The 18,688-nt window shown below is 44.2% G+C and overlaps 1 protein-coding gene across 1 annotated transcript; it reads right to left on the reverse strand.

Moving 5' to 3' along the window:
- Positions 1 to 6,943: 6,943 nt before the first annotated feature.
- On the reverse strand, positions 6,944 to 17,245 carry LOC136653344 (vomeronasal type-2 receptor 26-like). Its single transcript, XM_066630252.1, has 6 exons — positions 17,031 to 17,245; positions 15,063 to 15,354; positions 12,043 to 12,900; positions 9,653 to 9,880; positions 9,431 to 9,557; positions 6,944 to 7,845 (listed from the first exon to the last, which is right to left on the reverse strand). The coding sequence occupies exons 1-6, from the start codon at positions 17,243 to 17,245 to the stop codon at positions 6,944 to 6,946; spliced, it is 2,622 nt and encodes an 873-aa protein (XP_066486349.1).
- Positions 17,246 to 18,688: the final 1,443 nt, after the last annotated feature.

Here is an 18,688-nt window from a genome sequence, read left to right on the forward strand (position 1 = left end):
TAGTAACACTTCAAATGCCCCCACCTGAAATATTATCTTCCATCTGGATATGGTATCTCTATATGTTTTCATCTACAACGCTTTTATTATTGTCCCTGATATAAGACTAGCATGCAGTCCTCCAGCCTGCTGAGAGACTTAAAGTTTCAGGAATAAAATGCAGAGCAGCAGATATCAGCCTGACAGAGCTGTGACTCTCCACATTTCTAATTTTTAATGGGCCATCCTCAATCACCTTTATTACGAGTTCTTGGGGACTACTAGAACTTCACAAGGGATTTGCTGCAAAACAGGAATCATTACAGTCTTTTTGATAATTACAGTAAAGTAAGTGGATGATGGTATTTCTAAAACTTGCGATTTTAACTGTTTTGGCCAGTAGTGGTGTAACCCCCCGTGCATATCAACTGGTGCGGCCTGCACCCCCCCTAGCAATGCCATTGACACCAGTAAATAGCATGCAGACATGGCAATGGAGTGCTCAGTTCATCCTATGATGGGGGTGGCAATCAGATGGCCAGTGAGAGGGGAGTAAAAATATCTTTTACTTCCTGGTAGGCCACCTGATCACCAATTGCTATTTTGCTTGCATACATCTGAGGAGAGGAAGGGGGCGGGGAAAGCTGGAAAATTAGGGATAGGTTCCTGGCACACACTGTTGCATCTGAGATCTAATCCCACCAGACTGTTTTTCCCCCTGTCCTCTCCCTCTCCACCCCAAACCTTCCCCCAACTGCCCATAGATCACCCCAACCGCCACCTTAACTGCTCTGGCGTGGGCCACCTTCATTAATGGCAGGCACATGGAGCTGCAGAATGTTTGCACCAATGGCTGCAGTGCACATAGAAACAGTTTGCCATACACTGCACTTCTGTGGCCTTTACAAAGACAGAACATCAGTTCTGCTGTCATAAAAGTCCCATCGGTTTGGGCCATCAGTCAAGTGAGGATGTTCTATACCCAAATCCCAAGATGAGTAAAATGTTTTGAATAACTCCCACACTTCTGTACAAGCCATTGAGGCCATTAAGTGGGCTCTATTGATGGCAGTGGCACCTCCAATATGCTATCTCCTTTCCTGGCCTCAATCCACCTTTCCGGTCCACTCAGACTTGTGCCAGCAAAGTAGCTGGTGCAGATCTAAGTAGATCTATGCTGGCGGTGGAGGTTTACCCCCAGGCAAGGGAACAAATGTCCCATTACCTGGAAGAGACCTCCAGGGCCTTAAACCTCTCCTCAGGATGCAGCATGTACCCCGCTGGTGCAACCTTATCAGCATGCAGGAAGAGAGGTTGGATTGTGCTGATCAAGAACTATGGAAGACAGAGTTGGATAGCCTTATCTTATACAATCAAATGGAAAACAGCCTTTGTTGTATCTGCAATATCCATGAATCTTAAAAGGACTAAAGTATGTTAGCCGTGTCTCAACAGAAGTGTCTTCACCCTGGCAATTTGCTAGGAGTGACCATAGCAGGGAAGGCATCATCAGCAATTAAAAGTAAAAGTAAAGTGGAAGTAAAAGTTTGAGTTGTAGGATTGAGTATGATTATGTAGTATTAATTTTCAAAATGCAAACTGTGGGGAGACACACTTTTGATATTAGCATAATGTTTCCTGAGGTAAATAAAGAGGCGACACAGAATTAATATGGACTGGATATGAACACAACTTTATTAAACATTATAAAAACAGCCTGAAGAAGTAGGGTGGACAGCAGTTGTAATGACACGGCAGTTAACATGGCTGTAGTTGAATGTAGTTGAATGTAGTTGAACATGGCCAGTCTCCAACATCCCGTTTCTGGGCAAGGTAATTGAGCGGGTGGTGGCGGCCCAACTCCAGAGGGTCTTGGATGAAGTGGATTATCTGGATCCTTTTCAATCTGGTTTCAGACCGGGCTTTGGGACGGAAACTGCCTTGGTCGCCTTGGTGGATGACCTACGCTGGGGACTGGACAGGGGGAGTGTGTCCCTGTTGGTCCTGCTGGACCTCTCGGCGGCTTTCGATACCATCGACCATGGTATCCTTCTGGGCCGATTGGCCGAGTTGGGAGTTGGAGGCACTGTTTTGCGGTGGTTCCGCTCCTACTTGGAGGGTTGGTCCCAGATGGTGGTGCTGGGGGATGCCTGTTCGACACCCTGGCCCTTGAGGTGCGGGGTGCCGCAGGGTTCAATTCTGTCCCCCATACTATTTAATATCTACATGAAACCGCTGGGAGAGGTCATCCGGGGGTTTGGAGTGAGGTGTCATCAATATGCTGATGACACCCAGCTCTATCTCTCCTTTCCTCCAGACTCCAGGGTGGTGGTTGAGGGCCTGGAGCGCTGTCTGGAAGCAGTGAGGATCTGGATGGGGGCTAACAAGCTGAAATTAAATCCGGATAAGACAGAGGCTCTCCTGGTTCAGAAATCCTCGATGCAGGTGCTGGATTATCGACTTGCTCTGAATGGGGTTGCACTCCCTCTGAAGGAGCAGGTTCGCAGCTTGGGGGTCCTCCTGGACTCGCAGCTGCTCCTGGATTCCCAGGTGGCGGCTGTGGCTAGGGGGGCCTTTGCTCAGCTTTGGCTGGTGCGCCAGCTGCGACCGTACTTGGATCGTGCAGACCTGGCCACGGTGATCCATGCCACGGTGACATCGAGGTTAGATTACTGTAACGCGCTCTATGTGGGGCTGCCCCTGAAGACGGTTCGGAAACTACAATTAGTACAGAATGCGGCGGCCCGTGTGGTCACCAGAGCCAGGCGGTTTGACTCTGTCAGCCCACTCCTCCGGGGGCTACATTGGCTGCCCATTCGTTTCCGGGCCCAATTCAAGGTGCTGGTTTTGACCTTTAAAGCCCTATACTGCTCTGGGCCAGGATATCTTAGAGACCGTCTACTCCCGTACAATCCGGCTCGTCCTCTCAGGTCATCAGAGAAGGCCTTTTTGCAAGTGCCACCACCCAAGGAGGTCCAGGGGGCGGCTGCAAGAAATAGGGCCTTCTCGGTAGTGGCACCAACATTATGGAACTCCCTTCCCCTTGACTTGAGAATGGCTCCCTCTCTTGAGAGTTTTCGGCAAGGCCTGAAAACACTGTTGTTTAAACAAGCCTTCTGATTTCTGGCCTTCTTAACTTTTTTATACATCTTTTAGTTTTACAGGCTTGATTCCTCGGTGATCTGCTCTTTTACTCTTTTAATCTGACTACTGTTTTTATGGCCTCTGTAGTGTGTTTTTAAATGTTTTTATCTGCTTGTATTAATGTTTTTAAAATCTGTTTTTTTATATGTTGTTAGCCGCCCTGGGTCCCGTTAGGGAGAAGGGCAGGATAAAAATAAAGTTTTATTATTATTATTATTATTATTATTAGTTCTGAGAAGTCAAGGAGGTCCGGGGGGTGGCTGCAAGAAATAGGGCCTTCTCGGTAGTGGCACCAACATTATGGAACTCCCTTCCCCTTGACGTGAGAATGGCTCCCTCTCTTGAGAGTTTTCGGCGAGGCCTGAAAACACTGTTGTTTAAACAAGCCTTCTGATTTCTGGCCTTCTTAACATTTTTATACATCTTTTAGTTTTTTACAGGCTTGATTCCTCGGTGACTTGCTCTTTTATTCTGTCTTTTAATCTGACTACTGTTTTTATGGCCTCTGTAATGTGTTTTTAAATGTTTTTATCTGCTGTGTATTAATGTTTTTAAAATCTGTTTTTTTTTAATATGTTGTTAGCCGCCCTGGGTCCCATTAGGGAGAAGGGCGGGATAAAAATAAAGTTTTATTATTATTATTATTATTATTATTATTATTATTATTATTATTATTATTATTATTATTATTATTAATAATAATAATAATAATAATAATAATAATAATAATAATAATAATAATAATAATAATAATAAGTACGTACCAACTGAATGGTCACTTTCAGCTGTGCACAGCTTAAGCATCTGTAGAGCATACGCACCAGAAGAGTTGCACTTTTCCATTCGGTAGAATTCAGGGGATGTTGGGAGAAAATAATATACATGCATATAGGTAACACTTACAAATAGACCTTGCCAAGCTGAAGAAGGTTTAACTTAGGTAAAGCATTGTAGAAGACTTGTATTACTGTAGAGCAGCGATTCTCAAACTTTCCTAGAGTTTAAGAACTGCTCTAAGTGTTTGCGGGGGTGGGGAATGGTGGCAACGCAACCCCCAGCAACGCGATGCCACCAGGGACACAGGGCCATTTTTTTATCTTACCTGTGTCCCTGCCAACCTCCCTGGGGTGCCGGGGACCCAACAGAGCCCTTTGCAGGGCTCCCTACAGCTTGTAAAAGGAAAAAAAAAAAGTGATCGTGGCCCACTTCCAGATTGCGATCGCGAAACCAGAAGTGGGTCAGAAGTTGGTTTTCCTTTTTACAAGCCATGAGGAGCTCTGCAGAGGACTCTGCAGGGCTTCCTGCACCCCAGAGAGGCTGGGAGAGACACAGGGAAGGATGAAAAATGCTCCTGTGTGCCCGGTGGTGGCGTAATCCTGAGGGTTGTGTTGCTGCCTTTCTCATTCCCCCGCCGTTTAAGGGGCCAGAGGCTGAAGTCCTCAGGATGGGGATAACAGCACCCCAATTTGAGAACCTCAGTTATAGAGTACAGGCTTTAAAAAAATTCAGTAACAAGCCCCATATATTACCATATTGGCAACCTTCAGTCTCAAAAGACTATGGTATCGTGCTCTGAAAGGTGGTTCTGGCACAGCGTCTAGTGTGGCTGAAAAGGCCAATCCGGGAGTGACAATCCCTTCCACACCAGGAGCAGGTACAGTCTGTCCCTGGTCTGTCTCCCTGGCTAAGGGCCTTCCTTCTTTGCCTCTTTGCCTCAGACTGTCGGCCAAGTGTCTCTTCAAACTGGGAAAGGCCATGCTGCACAGCCTGCCTCCAAGCAGGCCGCTCAGAGGCCAGGGTTTCCCACTTGTTGAGGTCCATTCCTAAGGCCTTCAGATCCCTCTTGCAGATGTCCTTGTATCACAGCTGTGGTCTACCTGTAGTGCGCTTTCCTTGCACGAGTTCTCCATAGAGGAGATCCTTTGGGATCCGGCCATCATCCATTCTCACAACATGACCGAGCCAACGCAGGCGTCTCTGTTTCAGCAGTGCATACATGCTAGGGATTCTAGCTTATTCCAGGACTGTGTTGTTTGGAACTTTGTCCTGCCAGGTGATGCTGAAAATGCGTCGGAGGCAGCGCATGTGGAAAGCGTTCAGTTTCCTTTCCTGTTGTGAGCGGAGAGTCCATGACTCGCTGCAGTACAGAAGTGTACTCAGGACGCAAGCTCTGTAGACCTGGATCTTGGTATGTTCCGTCAGCTTCTTGTTGGACCAGACTCTCTTTGTGAGTCTGGAAAACGTGGTAGCTGCTTTACCGACGTGTTTGTTTAGCTCGGTATCGAGAGAAAGAGTGTCGGAGATCGTTGAGCCAAGGTACACAAAGTCATGGACAACCTCCAGTTCATGCGCAGAGATTGTAATGCTGGGAGGTGAGTCCACATCCTGAACCATGACCTGTGTTTTCTTTAAGCTGATCGTCAGTCCAAAATCTTGGCAGGCCTTGCTAAAACGATCCATGAGCTGCTGGAGATCTTTGGCAGAGTGGGCAGTGACAGCTGCATCGTCAGCAAAGAGGAAGTCACGCAGACATTTCAGCTGGACTTTGGACTTTGCTCTCAGTCTGGAGAGGTTGAAGAGCTTTCCATCTGATCTGGTCCGGAGATAGATGCCTTCTGTTGCAGTTCCAAAGGCCTGCTTCAGCATGACAGCGAAGAAAATCCCAAACAAGGTTGGTGCAAGAACACAGCCCTGCTTCACGTCACTTCGGATGTCAAAAGGGTCTGATGTGGAGCCATCGAAGACAACAGTGCCCGTCATGTCCTTGTGGAAGGATCTGATGATGCTGAGGAGCCTGGGTGGACATCCAATCTTGGGGAGAATCTTGAAGAGGCCGTCCCTGCTGACCAGGTCGAAAGCCTTTGTGAGATCTATGAAGGCTATAAAGAGTGGCTGTCGTTGTTCCCTGCATTTCTCCTGCAGTTGTCTAAGGGAGAATACCATATCAGTGGTGGACCTGTTGGCTCGGAATCCACACTGTGATTCTGGATAGACGCTCTCTGCAAGTACCTGGAGCCTCTTTAGTGCAACTCGGGCAAACAACTTTCCTACAACGCTAAGGAGAGAGATGCCGCGGTAGTTGTTGCAGTCACCCCTGTCACCTTTGTTCTTGTACAGCGTGATGATGTTTGCATCCCTCATGTCTTGAGGTACCCCACCTTCTCTCCAGCAGAGACAGAGGATTTCATGCAGCTCAGTGATGATGATCTCTTTGCAGCACTTTAGGACTTCAGCAGGGATGCTGTCTTTTCCTGGTGCCTTGCCAAAGGCAAGGGAGTCCAGGGCCACGTGAAGTTCTTCTAGGGTTGGTTCACTGTCAAGCTCCTCCAACACAGGCAGACACTCAATGTTGTTCAGCGCTTCTTTGGTGACTACATTATCTCTGGAATATAGCTCAGAGTAGTGCTGCACCCAGCGTTCCATCTGCTGCGCCCGATCCTGGATGACCTCGCCTGTTGCAGACTTCAGAGGGGCAATTTTCTTCTATGTTGGACCTAGGGCCTGCTTGATACCATCATACATCCCCTTGATGTTGCCCGTGTCAGCTGCTATCTATATCTCGGAACAGAGCTGGAGCCAGTAGTCGTTAGCACAACTCCTGGCAGCCTGCTGGACTTTGCTGCGAGCAGCGCGGAGGACCTGCAGGTTGCACTCACTGGGACAGGCCTTGTATGCTGCTTGAGCTCTCCTCTTTTCCTCAATGACTGGTGTCAACTCCTCAGAGTGGGCTTCAAACCAGTCAAACAAGCCCCAACTATTGTAATTAAATAATAATTTTAAAAAATTGGAATTTGCTGCACTGTACAGGTCCCTCAATTCTTCAGGCTTTTCTCCTTATTAGCTGTTCCTTATTGTTCAGTTCAGGCCTTAGCAAGATTATGTAGCATTTAGGGAAAAAGATACAACTAAGCAGCCCAGCACTGGAGGCTAAAATCGAAAACAGTTCCACAGCTACTACGTATTTTCCCTTGGTACTCATGTAATTTGGAAAGAAGGATAACCAAACACTGCAAAAGATCAGCATGCTGAAAGTGATAAATTTGGCTTCATTGAAACTGTCAGGTAAATTCCTGGCAAGAAAAGCTACAGAGAAGCTGGTGGTGGCCAGGAAACCAATGTAGCCAATGACACAATAAAACATGGTAGGAGAAGACTCATTACATTCCAGAACAACTTGGCCAGTCATTGAGTGCATATCAACATCTGGGAATGGGGAAGAGGTAGCCAGCCACACAGTGCAAATGACTGCTTGAGTAAGAGAGCAGGAAAGAACAATGGAGTTGGCCAGACTTTTCCCCATCCATTTCCTTGCTCTGGATCCAGGTTTCGTGGCCATGAATGCCAGAACCACTGTGATGGTCTTTGCCAGCACACAAGAAACAGCCACTGAGAAGATGATGCCAAAGGCCGTTTGGCGGAAAATGCACGTCACCTTCTCAGGATGGCCAATGAACAGCAATGCACTCAGAAAGCAAAGAAGGAGGGAGAGGAGAAGAGTGTAGGTGAGGTTCCGATTGTTGGCTTTGATGATGGGCGTGTTGTGGTGCTTCATAAAAAGACCGAGCACCAGAGTTGTGAGGAAAGAACATGAAATAGCCCCAATGGCTAAACCAATACCTAAAGGTTCTTCGTAAGATAAGAAGGTAACAACTTTTAGAATGCACAAAGTCTGGTCCTTGTTTGGATACTTGTCACCTGGGCATCGAAAGCAGTCATCCATGTCTGAAAAAGAAAACGTGGTTTCAGGTGTTGCTCTCTGTAGATCAGGGGTGTCAAACATAAGGCCTGGGGGCCATACGTGGCCCGCAGAAGCTTTTTATCTGGCCCTCAGGCTCTCAGCTGCTGAGCAATGCTGAGGTGACACTGCTGAAAGGGTGACCCGCATGATAATTGGGCTATCTTGAAATATGATCAAGATTTGTGTATTTTCTCTCCTGTCAGTAGCAGCTAATGAGTTCTTACACGAGAATAGTGCTTATTTCTGGTTTTGACCTGTTTAATGACATCATTTCCTGTTTAATGACATCACCTCCGGCCCTCAGCAGGCATCATGAATGCTATTGGGCCCTCTGTATGACGTGAGTTTGACACCCCTGCTGTAGATTGTACATCTCCTTGGGAACCATCGTCATTCCAGCTGCAACCCAAGCACCACCATGCCAAGTTGGCATTCAGGTTTGGTAACTCCTGCTCTCTTTTGCTATGCTACCTTTTCTCACACCTCTGCCCAAGCTGAGAGAAGCCACTGTGCTAAAGGTGGCTTGTCGGGGTCAAGAGAGGGGCTGCCAGTGACTGCATGCTGATCCAAGGTAGTAGTGTCTAGTGCTTAGCGCAGGCACTCCCCTGTTTGGACATGCAGCTGACTGGGGAAAACACTTGGTAGATTAAATCTGCTGTCGCCAGTCCAGGAGATCAAGCTAGCCAAAGGGGTTCTCTGGGAAGAACCCCCCTCATTGGATACTGAGCTTCAGAAGTCTCTAGCAGAATCATCCTCACAGTAGTGCCGGCAGAGCAAGGAGACATGAAAATCTACTATACTTCCTGTACTAGGGCCCAGACAGACTCAGAGTAATGCAAAAGGTTTATTAAAAGTCTAATTAACAGGAAAAGGAGATCATAACAAGTGAACAAGAAAAGAAAAAAAGGGAGAACTGAATTTGGTAGGAAAGGGGTTCATTAACCTGCAAAACAACAGAGTAGTGATAATACTATAGAGAACACTAGCAAACGGAATTGAGGTACGGTGGAATTGCATGAATGCATTGAAACTGTGGGCAGCAGCCTGCAGCAGTTCAATTTATTTTGTAATGCCACGGCACAGTGTAAAGAAGAACAAACCCCCAAACAACGTAAAGCTATTGATTCTGATTAATATACTCTTCCTTATCTGATTGTATCTGGATGATGGGGCCACCAACTTTTTCCCCTTGCGTTAACATCAAATGGGGCAGTGGGCTCTCCCCTGGATGGCTGGAGGACTAAGAGAGCAAGTTCCCACAGCTGGAATGACATCATCTGTTACCTGATTTCTTTCTCCTCCCTTTTTAGAAGGGGGGCTGGCAGGAACATGGGCTCATCCACAGGCTCATCACTGACTCAAACTTTCCTGAATTCCAGTAGGAAGAGACATACAAATCAAAGTCAGCCAAACTCTTTGGTAGCAAGAGGCTACGTTCGGTACTCAGTTCGTTCCACCCCCCTTTCCTCTTCTGCGGTTTTTACCGTGATTCATTTTATTGTGATTATTTCATTGTACTTATTCCATTGGACTGTTAGTAGAAAGTAGTTTCAATAGCCAGCAACTCACTCTTCTGGTTTGAAATCTTCCCTTCTGGGCATGGGATGCAATCATAGCAGCAAAATGGCTGCCCCTCCTTCTTTTTCTTGCTATACCCAGGATGGCAATTGTCATTACACACCGAAAGGGGCCGTTTCTAATTCATAAAATAAATGGAACATACTTTGATGCTGCAAGTGCTCATTCAACCCTGGGAACTCTTCCCCCCCCCCAAACACATTCAGATCCTACCTGGTGAAACCAGCTGGGCCATACCATAGTATCTTCATTTACGATGAATGCTTTATCAGAAGGAACCTGTGGGTCCACCCTTCCAACTTTCACTCTAACAAACGATTGGTTGGGAAATGTGAACCAGTTGAAAAGGTCAAATCCTGCTACTACTTCTCCATTCTTGTCAAACGACACTTTGTCCCCAGCACTGTTATTAAATGACACGTGTTTCAAAAAGTGGTGGAGCTAAATTGAAAAAGAAGTATGTTTAATACAAGGCCACTTTTACTGAAGAAAGTGAGAAGGGAATGTACAAATGGTTGATTTGAAACCACATTTCTACCAAAGTTTTAATCATGTTTAAAAATCTATGACTGCAGCTTATTTATTACTTACACAGCCCATTTTACTTACATGGTCTATTTTATTACGTGGCTCATTTATTACTTACTTGCACTAGCCTAGAGCAGAGGTGTCAAATTTAAGGCCCAGGGGCTGAATGCAGCCCGCAGAAGCTTTTAATCCGGCCATTGGACTCTCAGCTGTTGAGCAGTGCTGAGGTGTTACTGCTGAAAGGGCAGCCCACATGAAAATTGGGCTCTCCCGTATCTTGAAATATGATCAAGATTTGTGTATTTACTCTTCTGCTATTTGCAGCTAATGAGTTCCTAAGTGAGGAAAAGTTCTTATTTTTGGTTATGATCTATTTGATTATGATCTGCACCACTTCCTGCCTACTGACATAACTTCCGGCCCTCAACAGGTATCATGAATGCTGTTTGGCCCACAGTATAAAACAGGTTTGAAATCCCTGGCCTAGAGAGTGCAATGGTGCTGACACAGCTTCTCCTGCATGCTGTGGGCTGGCTGGGGACAAGGCAGCATTAAAGAAGTAGGGACATTTTTTACTTACCTACTCCGCCACTCCCTGGGCCACTTTGATCTACACCACCTCTTTTGCTAGTGTAAATCCAAGTAGGGCCAAGGGGGTATACCCCCTTGCTGGGGGTAGAGGATATCTGTGCTGCTACTGAGATCTGCCCCTCAACATGCCCCTGGTTCAGCCCAATCACCACTCTGAACCATCCTCTCCACCACCTTACCTCAACTGGCAAAATGTCCAGTGTGATGGAGCCTTGAAATACTTGCATTGGTGGCTGCAGCCTAAATCCTAACCAACTTTCCAGCATTGGCATAGCGGTACCAGTGGGACATGTGCTGCATCCTGCAGTTGGGTGTCACTCACGGAGCCCTCCTCAAAGCAAGGGAATGTTTGTTCCCCTACCTCGGAGCTGCATTGCCCTTATGTCAGTGTTGGAAAGTAGGTTAGGATTGCACCCTGCATTGTTTAAGTCAGGGGTGTCCAAAGTTTTTGGCAGGAGGGCCACATCATCTTTCTGACACTGTGTTGGGGGGCCGGGGGAAAAAAGAATTAATTAACATTTAAAATTTGATTACATTTACATAAGTATACATAAATGAATATATTAAAGATAAACTTATATGAATCAAGGTCTTACAATAGCTCAAAGCCTCTAAAAGACCTTGCACAAAGCAAGGCTGACCTTTGCTTTGCTGCTGCTACTGCATCACGGATTTGAAACAGCAAGCAGTGGAGAAGCCCTCATCCTACAGCTCATGCAATAGGTCAAACAGTCGCCCTCGCGCTGAGAACGGTTGCATCGGGCCAGTGTGGGATCCAACAAATCTGCAGAGGGCCAGAGACTCATTGGAAACTGGGGGCTCCCTGAGGGCCGCATTGAGAGGCCTTGAGGGTTGCATGTGGCCCCAGGGCCGGAGTTTGGGCACCCCTGGTTTAAGTGGATCGATAGATCTGCTGCTTTAATTGACCCATTGGATTGTGCCCATTGCCTATTGGCCTATTGGATTTTGATTTTTGCACGTAAATCACTTTGTGAACTTTTTTGTTGAAAATCAGCATATACAAATAATAATAATAATAATAATAATAATAATAATAATAATAATAATAATAATAATAATAATAATAATTTGATTGGGTTGACAGTAATATAAGAGTCAGATGGCATTGGTGTGAAAACAATCATGTCTCCAGCCTCACCTACCTTCCTGAGTTGCTTCAGACATTGTAAGTGTCCTAGTAGCTTCCATACCACTGCAGGTAATATACGAACTAGCCTCTAGGTGTTTAGGCCAGACATTTTCAACCACTGTGCCTGCAGAATGGTCTGCAGGTGTGCCATGGGAGTTTGGAGGAGGGCCATTTGTTAATAGGGCCATTGGGGGACATGAGCCCCCACTAGCATTATGGTATGCCTTGTCAATTTTCAAAAAAAGATGGTGTGCCTTGACAATTTTAGGACCTAGTCAGTGTGCCGTTAGACAGAAAAGGCTGAGAATCACTGATTTAGAGTTTAGACCATTACCTGCCATGGTCGATGATTCTGAAACTGCCTTCTCCGTCCCTGCATTGTTGCTGTTCTTTTGGATGAAGATGAATGCATGCTGTGCAAAGCGTGGGCCACAGCATAGACAGCATTGTAGATACTATAGCTGTGACCAGTCACACTCATTTCAAACACGGGTCCAGGAAGGTTCTCCAGCCTCTCCTGCCCACTACAGATATTCCCATTAATCTTTTCCAGACTTGCATTTGGCCACATACAGTTAAATGCCTGCTCCCAGAAGTCCTTGAAAAAACCATCTTCTTGTGTATTGGAAGGATTTCTGCTCTGAAGAAATGGTTGGAATCCTGACAGTTCGTTTGAGTGAATTGCAAAAGATATGGCCCCGTGGAGCATTTGGATATCCCAACCTCTTTGGAAGACAAGTGCTTTAAATTCCATCTCGGCTGTCAAAATCCATACTTTTCCTTTGGGCTTTTGTATCATATCATTCAATTCCGGTAGATTTAACAACAGTAGTAAAAATATCATGGAATCCACATCTCCATAGAATACCAATGCGTTGGCTGTGCTGTTCATGACTTGACCATAAATATCTTCCCCTCGTTTTAGTATGCCTTCATTATCATCATCAAAGTTTACATTCTTGGGGTATGTTTCTATGAAGGCAATACAAATGCCATGCTGGATAAGTATTGGAAGCATGATTTGTACAAATGTTTCTCCGTTATCATCAGCAATGAATCCAATCCATACCCATTGGAAATGGAGAAGTAAATGGAGAATTCCCATGTACTGAAGGGCTTCACTGGGGACCATCCAGTAGGAACAAATGATTTTGGTTGTATCCATCATTTGTGGAGCAGAACCCACCAAGAGCTAAGACAGATTTGGGGACAGGAGAGACAAAAATAATTTGAAATCAATTAGTTACATATTTGTGAGAATGTGTGCTTTGGTTCATTCAAAAAATAGTAATTTCCTCCCGTCCCCCAAACAGACAGTCTTAACCAAATGCTTTCTTACGGCTTTACCATGACTATTAGATCCTATATTCCAACTTATATTCACAGCAATGTGGAACAAAGTAGTCTTTCACAATGGTTTAAGAATATAGAGGCTATACTCGCATCCTTTCATCTCCCCAAACATTAGCAGAAGCTTTCAAATATCTTTGATTAATGAAAAAGGAGTTGCAAACCTTGTAAAAATTATGGAAAAAAAGGACAAAGAGAGGCCAGTTTCTGTTATAATTATACCCCATTAATAAAAGAAACAATTCAAATGTACAAACCTCATCCATGATCCTGAATGTTAACTCTCTGAAGTTGTATCTGACTTTTCCCCCCATATACTGACTATTCTTGAATTGAAAAAAAGAGGAAAACACACTAGAAAGGTGGGTTATTATTCATCAGTGACAGTGATTTGGGGGGAGCAACTGTGGTACAGTGATTGAACCCATATTTTCCATGCAGATGGTCTATAGATGAGTTCATTTATTAGCATGGCCATTAGAGGATGTAAACCTGCCACCCATCAGCAGTATGATGTGCCTTGTCAATTGTAAATAAACTGATGGTGTCTCTTGACAATTTTACCACCTTGTCAGTGTGCTACGAGATAGAAAAGGTTGAAAATCATTCCTCTAGATAGCAGCAGGGAATACCTACCTCTGAAGCTCCTGGAGAGCTTCCGCCAAATACTGGTCAAAACAGGTCAATGTTCATATAACAGATTTTCATGTGGTCAGACATCCTCCCCTGTGCCACTTTTCTGTGGATTAATTGGTACAGAGACTATGTACACACCCAGGTAAGACTATAATAGAGTGGAAAAAATCTGAGGAATAGTGCTTCTCATCACTATAGTTCACACAGAAGTTTGAGACAACCAACCTCACATGTCTTGCAGCTACTGAGGCAAAAGTGACTAGGAATAAAGTTGGGAGCAGGAAAATTGCGCATGGACTATGGACAAGGTTTGTTCCATGCCACTGACTTTTCTGAACTATTCATTGCTCATGAAGAATCGTGACATTCTGTTTATGTTAGTGCCACAAGCAATATCCTTTCACTTATGTACAACTATGCATAATAATATAAGGGATTTTTCCTAAATCTCAGATTTTGATTTCAGTCACACATTGGCATCCATTACTGCATTAAAAAAAAAAAGAATCATAGATACTCTTTTCCCTCTCACACAACACCAGAACCAGGGGACATCTACTAAAAGTGAGTGTTGGGAGAGTTAGGACAAGCAAAAGAAAATAGTTCTTTATCCTGAATGTCATTAGTTTGTGGAACCCCTTGCCACAAGACATGGTGATAGCATCTGAGCTTGAAGCCTTTAGAAGGGGATTGGCCAAATTTCTGGAGGAAAAGTCCATCACAGGTTACAAGTCATGGTGAGCATATGCAACCTCCTGATTTTAGAAGTAGGCTACCTCAGAATGCCAGATGCAAAGGAGGGCACCAAGTTACAGGTCTCTTGTTGTCTTGTGTGCTCCCAAAGGCATCTGTGAAATACAGGAAGCTGGACTAGATGGGCTGATCCAGTGGGGCTCTTCTTATGTTCTTAGGTTCTTATAGAGTTGGAGGGTACCCGCAAGTTCATCTAGTCCAACCCCATGTCTGTGGCAGAAAATCCTCCTGGAGCATCTCCATCAGGTGCCTGTCAAGCCACTGTTTGAAGTTTTCCAGTGAGGCAGGTCCACCTTCTCCCTCGGCAATCTGTTCCACTGTCGAACTGCCCTTACCATCAAAGGATATAACTATACAACAAGAATCTACAAGAATCTGTATAACTATACATCACTGCTGTAGTGAAAACGAAGTGGACTGAAAATTGGAGGGACTGAAATTGCCCATCCTTGACTGCTGATATAATTATGCCATATAATTATGGCATCTCTGATCTATTGTAAGTGATAGGAATCTCATTGCCTTTCTTTCCTTGCATAAAGTACACAACATAACTACTGGAAAGAAAAAGAATGTGCAGAAAACACGTCAATGTGCTACAACCAAACGTCCTACCTGTGGAACCTTGTAGATACTGAAAACATTTGCTATTTGGTGGGAGGCTTTGGAGTGAAGTGCCCCAATGACTGTGATTAGATTGTCCTGGAAGTCACACTTATAGTTGGGGACAAATCTATTCCTTGTGGAAACAAGTTGCATTGTGGTCTGATAGGTCAACATGGAATCAGAATGAGTGTCATAAATATGGAATCCCAGAGTGATGTTTGGTAAAATCTGAGGATTTTCATTGATCTCCTGTACAGCAAATACCAAGGCCAAGACAAGCTGGTAATTCTTGGTCACCACACTACAAAGAAATATACACTCTGTGTCACAAGCACATAGTGTACTTTGCAAAATTATTGCCACTGTGTAGTGCATCTTCTTCATTGTTAGCACACATGAAAATATATACCATATTTTATGAAGTGATCCTTAATCCAGGTTGCACAGGAAATAAAATCATGTTATTTATTTAAAAGATTTAAGTTGTGGGGTTGTTGCAACTTACAGGAATGAAAAAGCTTGAAGACAACTGGACTAGAGAACCATGAGATAAAGGGGGAGGCATCTGATGCACCCCTTCAAGTACCAGGAGATTGTGTCCCATCCTGTTCAGGTTCTTAGCAATTGTGCTAAAATAGATTTCACTAGTGCCAGGCTTCATGGTAAAGTTTTCTGCTTCTCTAATAAGAATATTTGGTTACAGTGAACAGTGCTGGGAGGGCGTAACAGGGGCAGGAAGTTGGGGAAATGGGGGCAGGGAGTGTGCAGATAGGATCCCAAGAGGGGGTGGGACCAATGGTGAGTTCACATACGATTGATTGATTGATTGATTGATTGATTGATTGATTGATTGATTGATTGATTGATTGGGGCCAAGGCATGAAAAAGTTTGAAGACCGCTGATCTAGAACAAACAAGAAGCATTTTTTTAACTTCTACCTAGTAGTTGGGTTAATTCTCCTAAAGTGAACTCGGAAATGGACCCATTTGACAACTAAAGTGAAAACAGAGAGGTATGAGAAAGGGATGATAACTTAGCAGTACTTAAAGGTGAAGCCTAGATGATACTTGGAAACAGACTAAAAAATCAAGTTGTAGCAATGGGAAATGGGTTGAAAAGGACTAGTTTTGATAGCTGTACCATGGAGCCAGAAAGTTGAAGGGGGCAAAGACAGACTAACATATAGTTTGCCTGATTTATAATTTTTTGATATTCCAATTAGGATCCTTGGAAAATTACAAGAATGATTTGATTATTTTTGGTTGTTGGCCTTTCCTGTAGTATCCTGGTTGAAAAAGTATGCACACCCTTATATCAACTCCAATGTTGTGTACGGATGTATGTTGTATAGATGAATACTTAAGGAAAAGCAAAACAGAGAGAAAGGCTGGGGTATAAACTGAACTGAAGTAGACAGCATTATGGAGTAGCATGGTATGGAAGAGAGATCGGTGGCAAAAGAACAGAAAAACAGAAGGAGAACAAAAACCTAAACAAGCGACAGGCAATATTATATAAAAAAAGTCAAATGATGTTTCAAAGCCACAGTACATTCTAAATGGCATATTGAGTACAAAAACAGAGTTCATTTCTTATAACTTAGCCATTGTTGTGGCTTATATCCCAAACCTAATCAAATTTCCAGCACTGATATAACTGTGCCAATGGGGCACACACTGTATTCTGTAATAGGGAGGCAGTCATGGAGGCCTCCTAGAGGAGGGAATGTTTGTTCCCTTACGTAAGGGCCTCTTTGTGGCTGCATTGGCGCTGAAAGGTTGGATAGGATTGGACTGTTAGCAACTGTCTAGCAGTCACATCTAGAACTTGTCCTCCTGGTACCACCCAAATCATGGAATCTTCCTGCCTCTTCCATAACCATCTGCTGCCATGGCAATCTTTGGCATCCAGAGTGAAAAGAGGTTGTAGATTAGGGATTGGTCTGGATGGAGGTTATTATAAAAATAAAATCTTACAAAGACTCTTCAGGTAACATATGAGGAGGCTGTTGGTTGAAGGCTTTTGGACTGGAGAGGAGAAAGCTCAGCAATACAGTGCTGCCCACAATGACGTCTCCTGGCTGATAATATTGGTGATGAATAGGGTAGAAATCTCGTAATTGGCAATTTGCAGAAGTCTTGCAAACCTTGTGAAGCAGCAGCACCAGGGGCCAGAGCACTGATGTCTTCATCCTTTGTACAACTATCCCCGCTAGACAGAGATGTCCCTGTTTCCATCTACAGCACTGGCACTAGTCTCTCTATGATTACAAGGGTCACACCAGTTTGAAGCTATATGTAGGCAAAAGTGTTATCATCCTTCATTATGTTTTTATCAGTTTTGTTATTGGCTGGTAGAAGTCCAGAGAGGATTTAGAAATCTGCAACATTATGTACAGTCCTTCAGGTAATTATTGGGCAGGCAGTTGAGTATTCTCTATGGTATTGCTGTACATGTTTGTCAGTCTACCTGCTATAAGCTTTCTTTCTTTCTTTCTTTCTTTCTTTCTTTCTTTCTTTCTTTCTTTCTTTCTTTCTTTCTTTCTTTCTTTCTTTCTTTCTTTCTTTCTTTCTTTCTTTCTTTCCATCCATTACACAATTTATCTGTCTTATTACAAGCTTCACTTGTTCACTTATTTTTTTGTTAAAATTGAAACTGCCTGGTAATGAATTTTTGTCCGCTATTCATTTTCCCCCCATTGCTCTCAATAAGAGACCATTTCTTCTGCCTGTCATTTCTGTTTTGTGTCTGATTGGCATGACATTCTTGGGGTATTCTACTACTAATTAATTGTTTACTGCTTTTCAACAGTACTCTTTCCAGTCGCCAAATTTTCCAAATTTCAGACAGATGGGGGGAGAGCGTTCCCATTTTAGAAGGCACACTGACTGCTATCTAAATGAATGCTGACTAGAAATCAAAAATTACAGGAACTGCAGAACCAGACAGCCTTGAGCAACAGATTTGGGTAGTTTTGTAGCTATATGTTCTTCTCCCTGTAGTAGACAACAGCTCTAGAAGGGAGGAAATGTGAGTTGGGAAATCAGTGTAGGGATGGTTATGAGATATTGGGGTTCAATTCATGAAACAACAGTGTGACATATAGCTGACAGTGAAGAATTTCTGGACTCTAGTTACTGCAAACTCACACTTAACTGGTAGAATGTTAATCCACCCATGTTCCCTTACTCTAAGGAGAACTTTGGCTGCCTCCTGGGCCCTGCAGGATACAGTAGTGCTGGTAGCCTGGTTCAGATTCAGCTGCCTGATGTATATGCACAGTTGTGTCTGAGCTGCAAATAACCTTAATAACTGCAAATAACTGAGCTGAAATAACTTTATGAGAGGAAAGTTGGCATGTGGCAACATAGAATCATCAATATAGGATTGAAAAGTAGGCTTACTAGATTTGATCTGGACTAGGTTTAATCCTTGGATAGGTTCACCCTCAAAGATGGCTGTGATGCCAGTTGGGCAAGTGAGTATCATCTTCATGTGAACCACAATTATTTTGAGATCTACTTTCTAAACTCTGATCGGTTCACAGAGTCTTGACTAAACCATGGGGGGGGGGGCGGGCACAGATAGTAGATGGTGCATATCCATGGCTATTTCCTTCTAGTAGTTGGCAACC

The sequence above is a fragment of the Tiliqua scincoides genome, chromosome 5 (assembly GCF_035046505.1).
Source record: "Tiliqua scincoides isolate rTilSci1 chromosome 5, rTilSci1.hap2, whole genome shotgun sequence".
NCBI lineage: Eukaryota > Metazoa > Chordata > Lepidosauria > Squamata > Scincidae > Tiliqua > Tiliqua scincoides.

Bases quoted from the DNA above. Each gene is read 5' to 3' on its own strand.
- LOC136653344 (XM_066630252.1), bottom strand. From the start codon at position 17,245: ATGAAGACATCAGTGCTCTGGCCCCTGGTGCTGCTGCTTCACAAGGTT. The intron at 9,558-9,652 runs GTAGGATCTGAA...TTTATGAATTAG, and splicing joins GGCCCAGCTGGTTTCACCAG to AAACGGCCCCTTTCGGTGTG. The intron at 7,846-9,430 runs GTGAGTTGCTGG...TTTCTTTTTCAG, and splicing joins GAAGATTTCAAACCAGAAGA to ACATGGATGACTGCTTTCGA.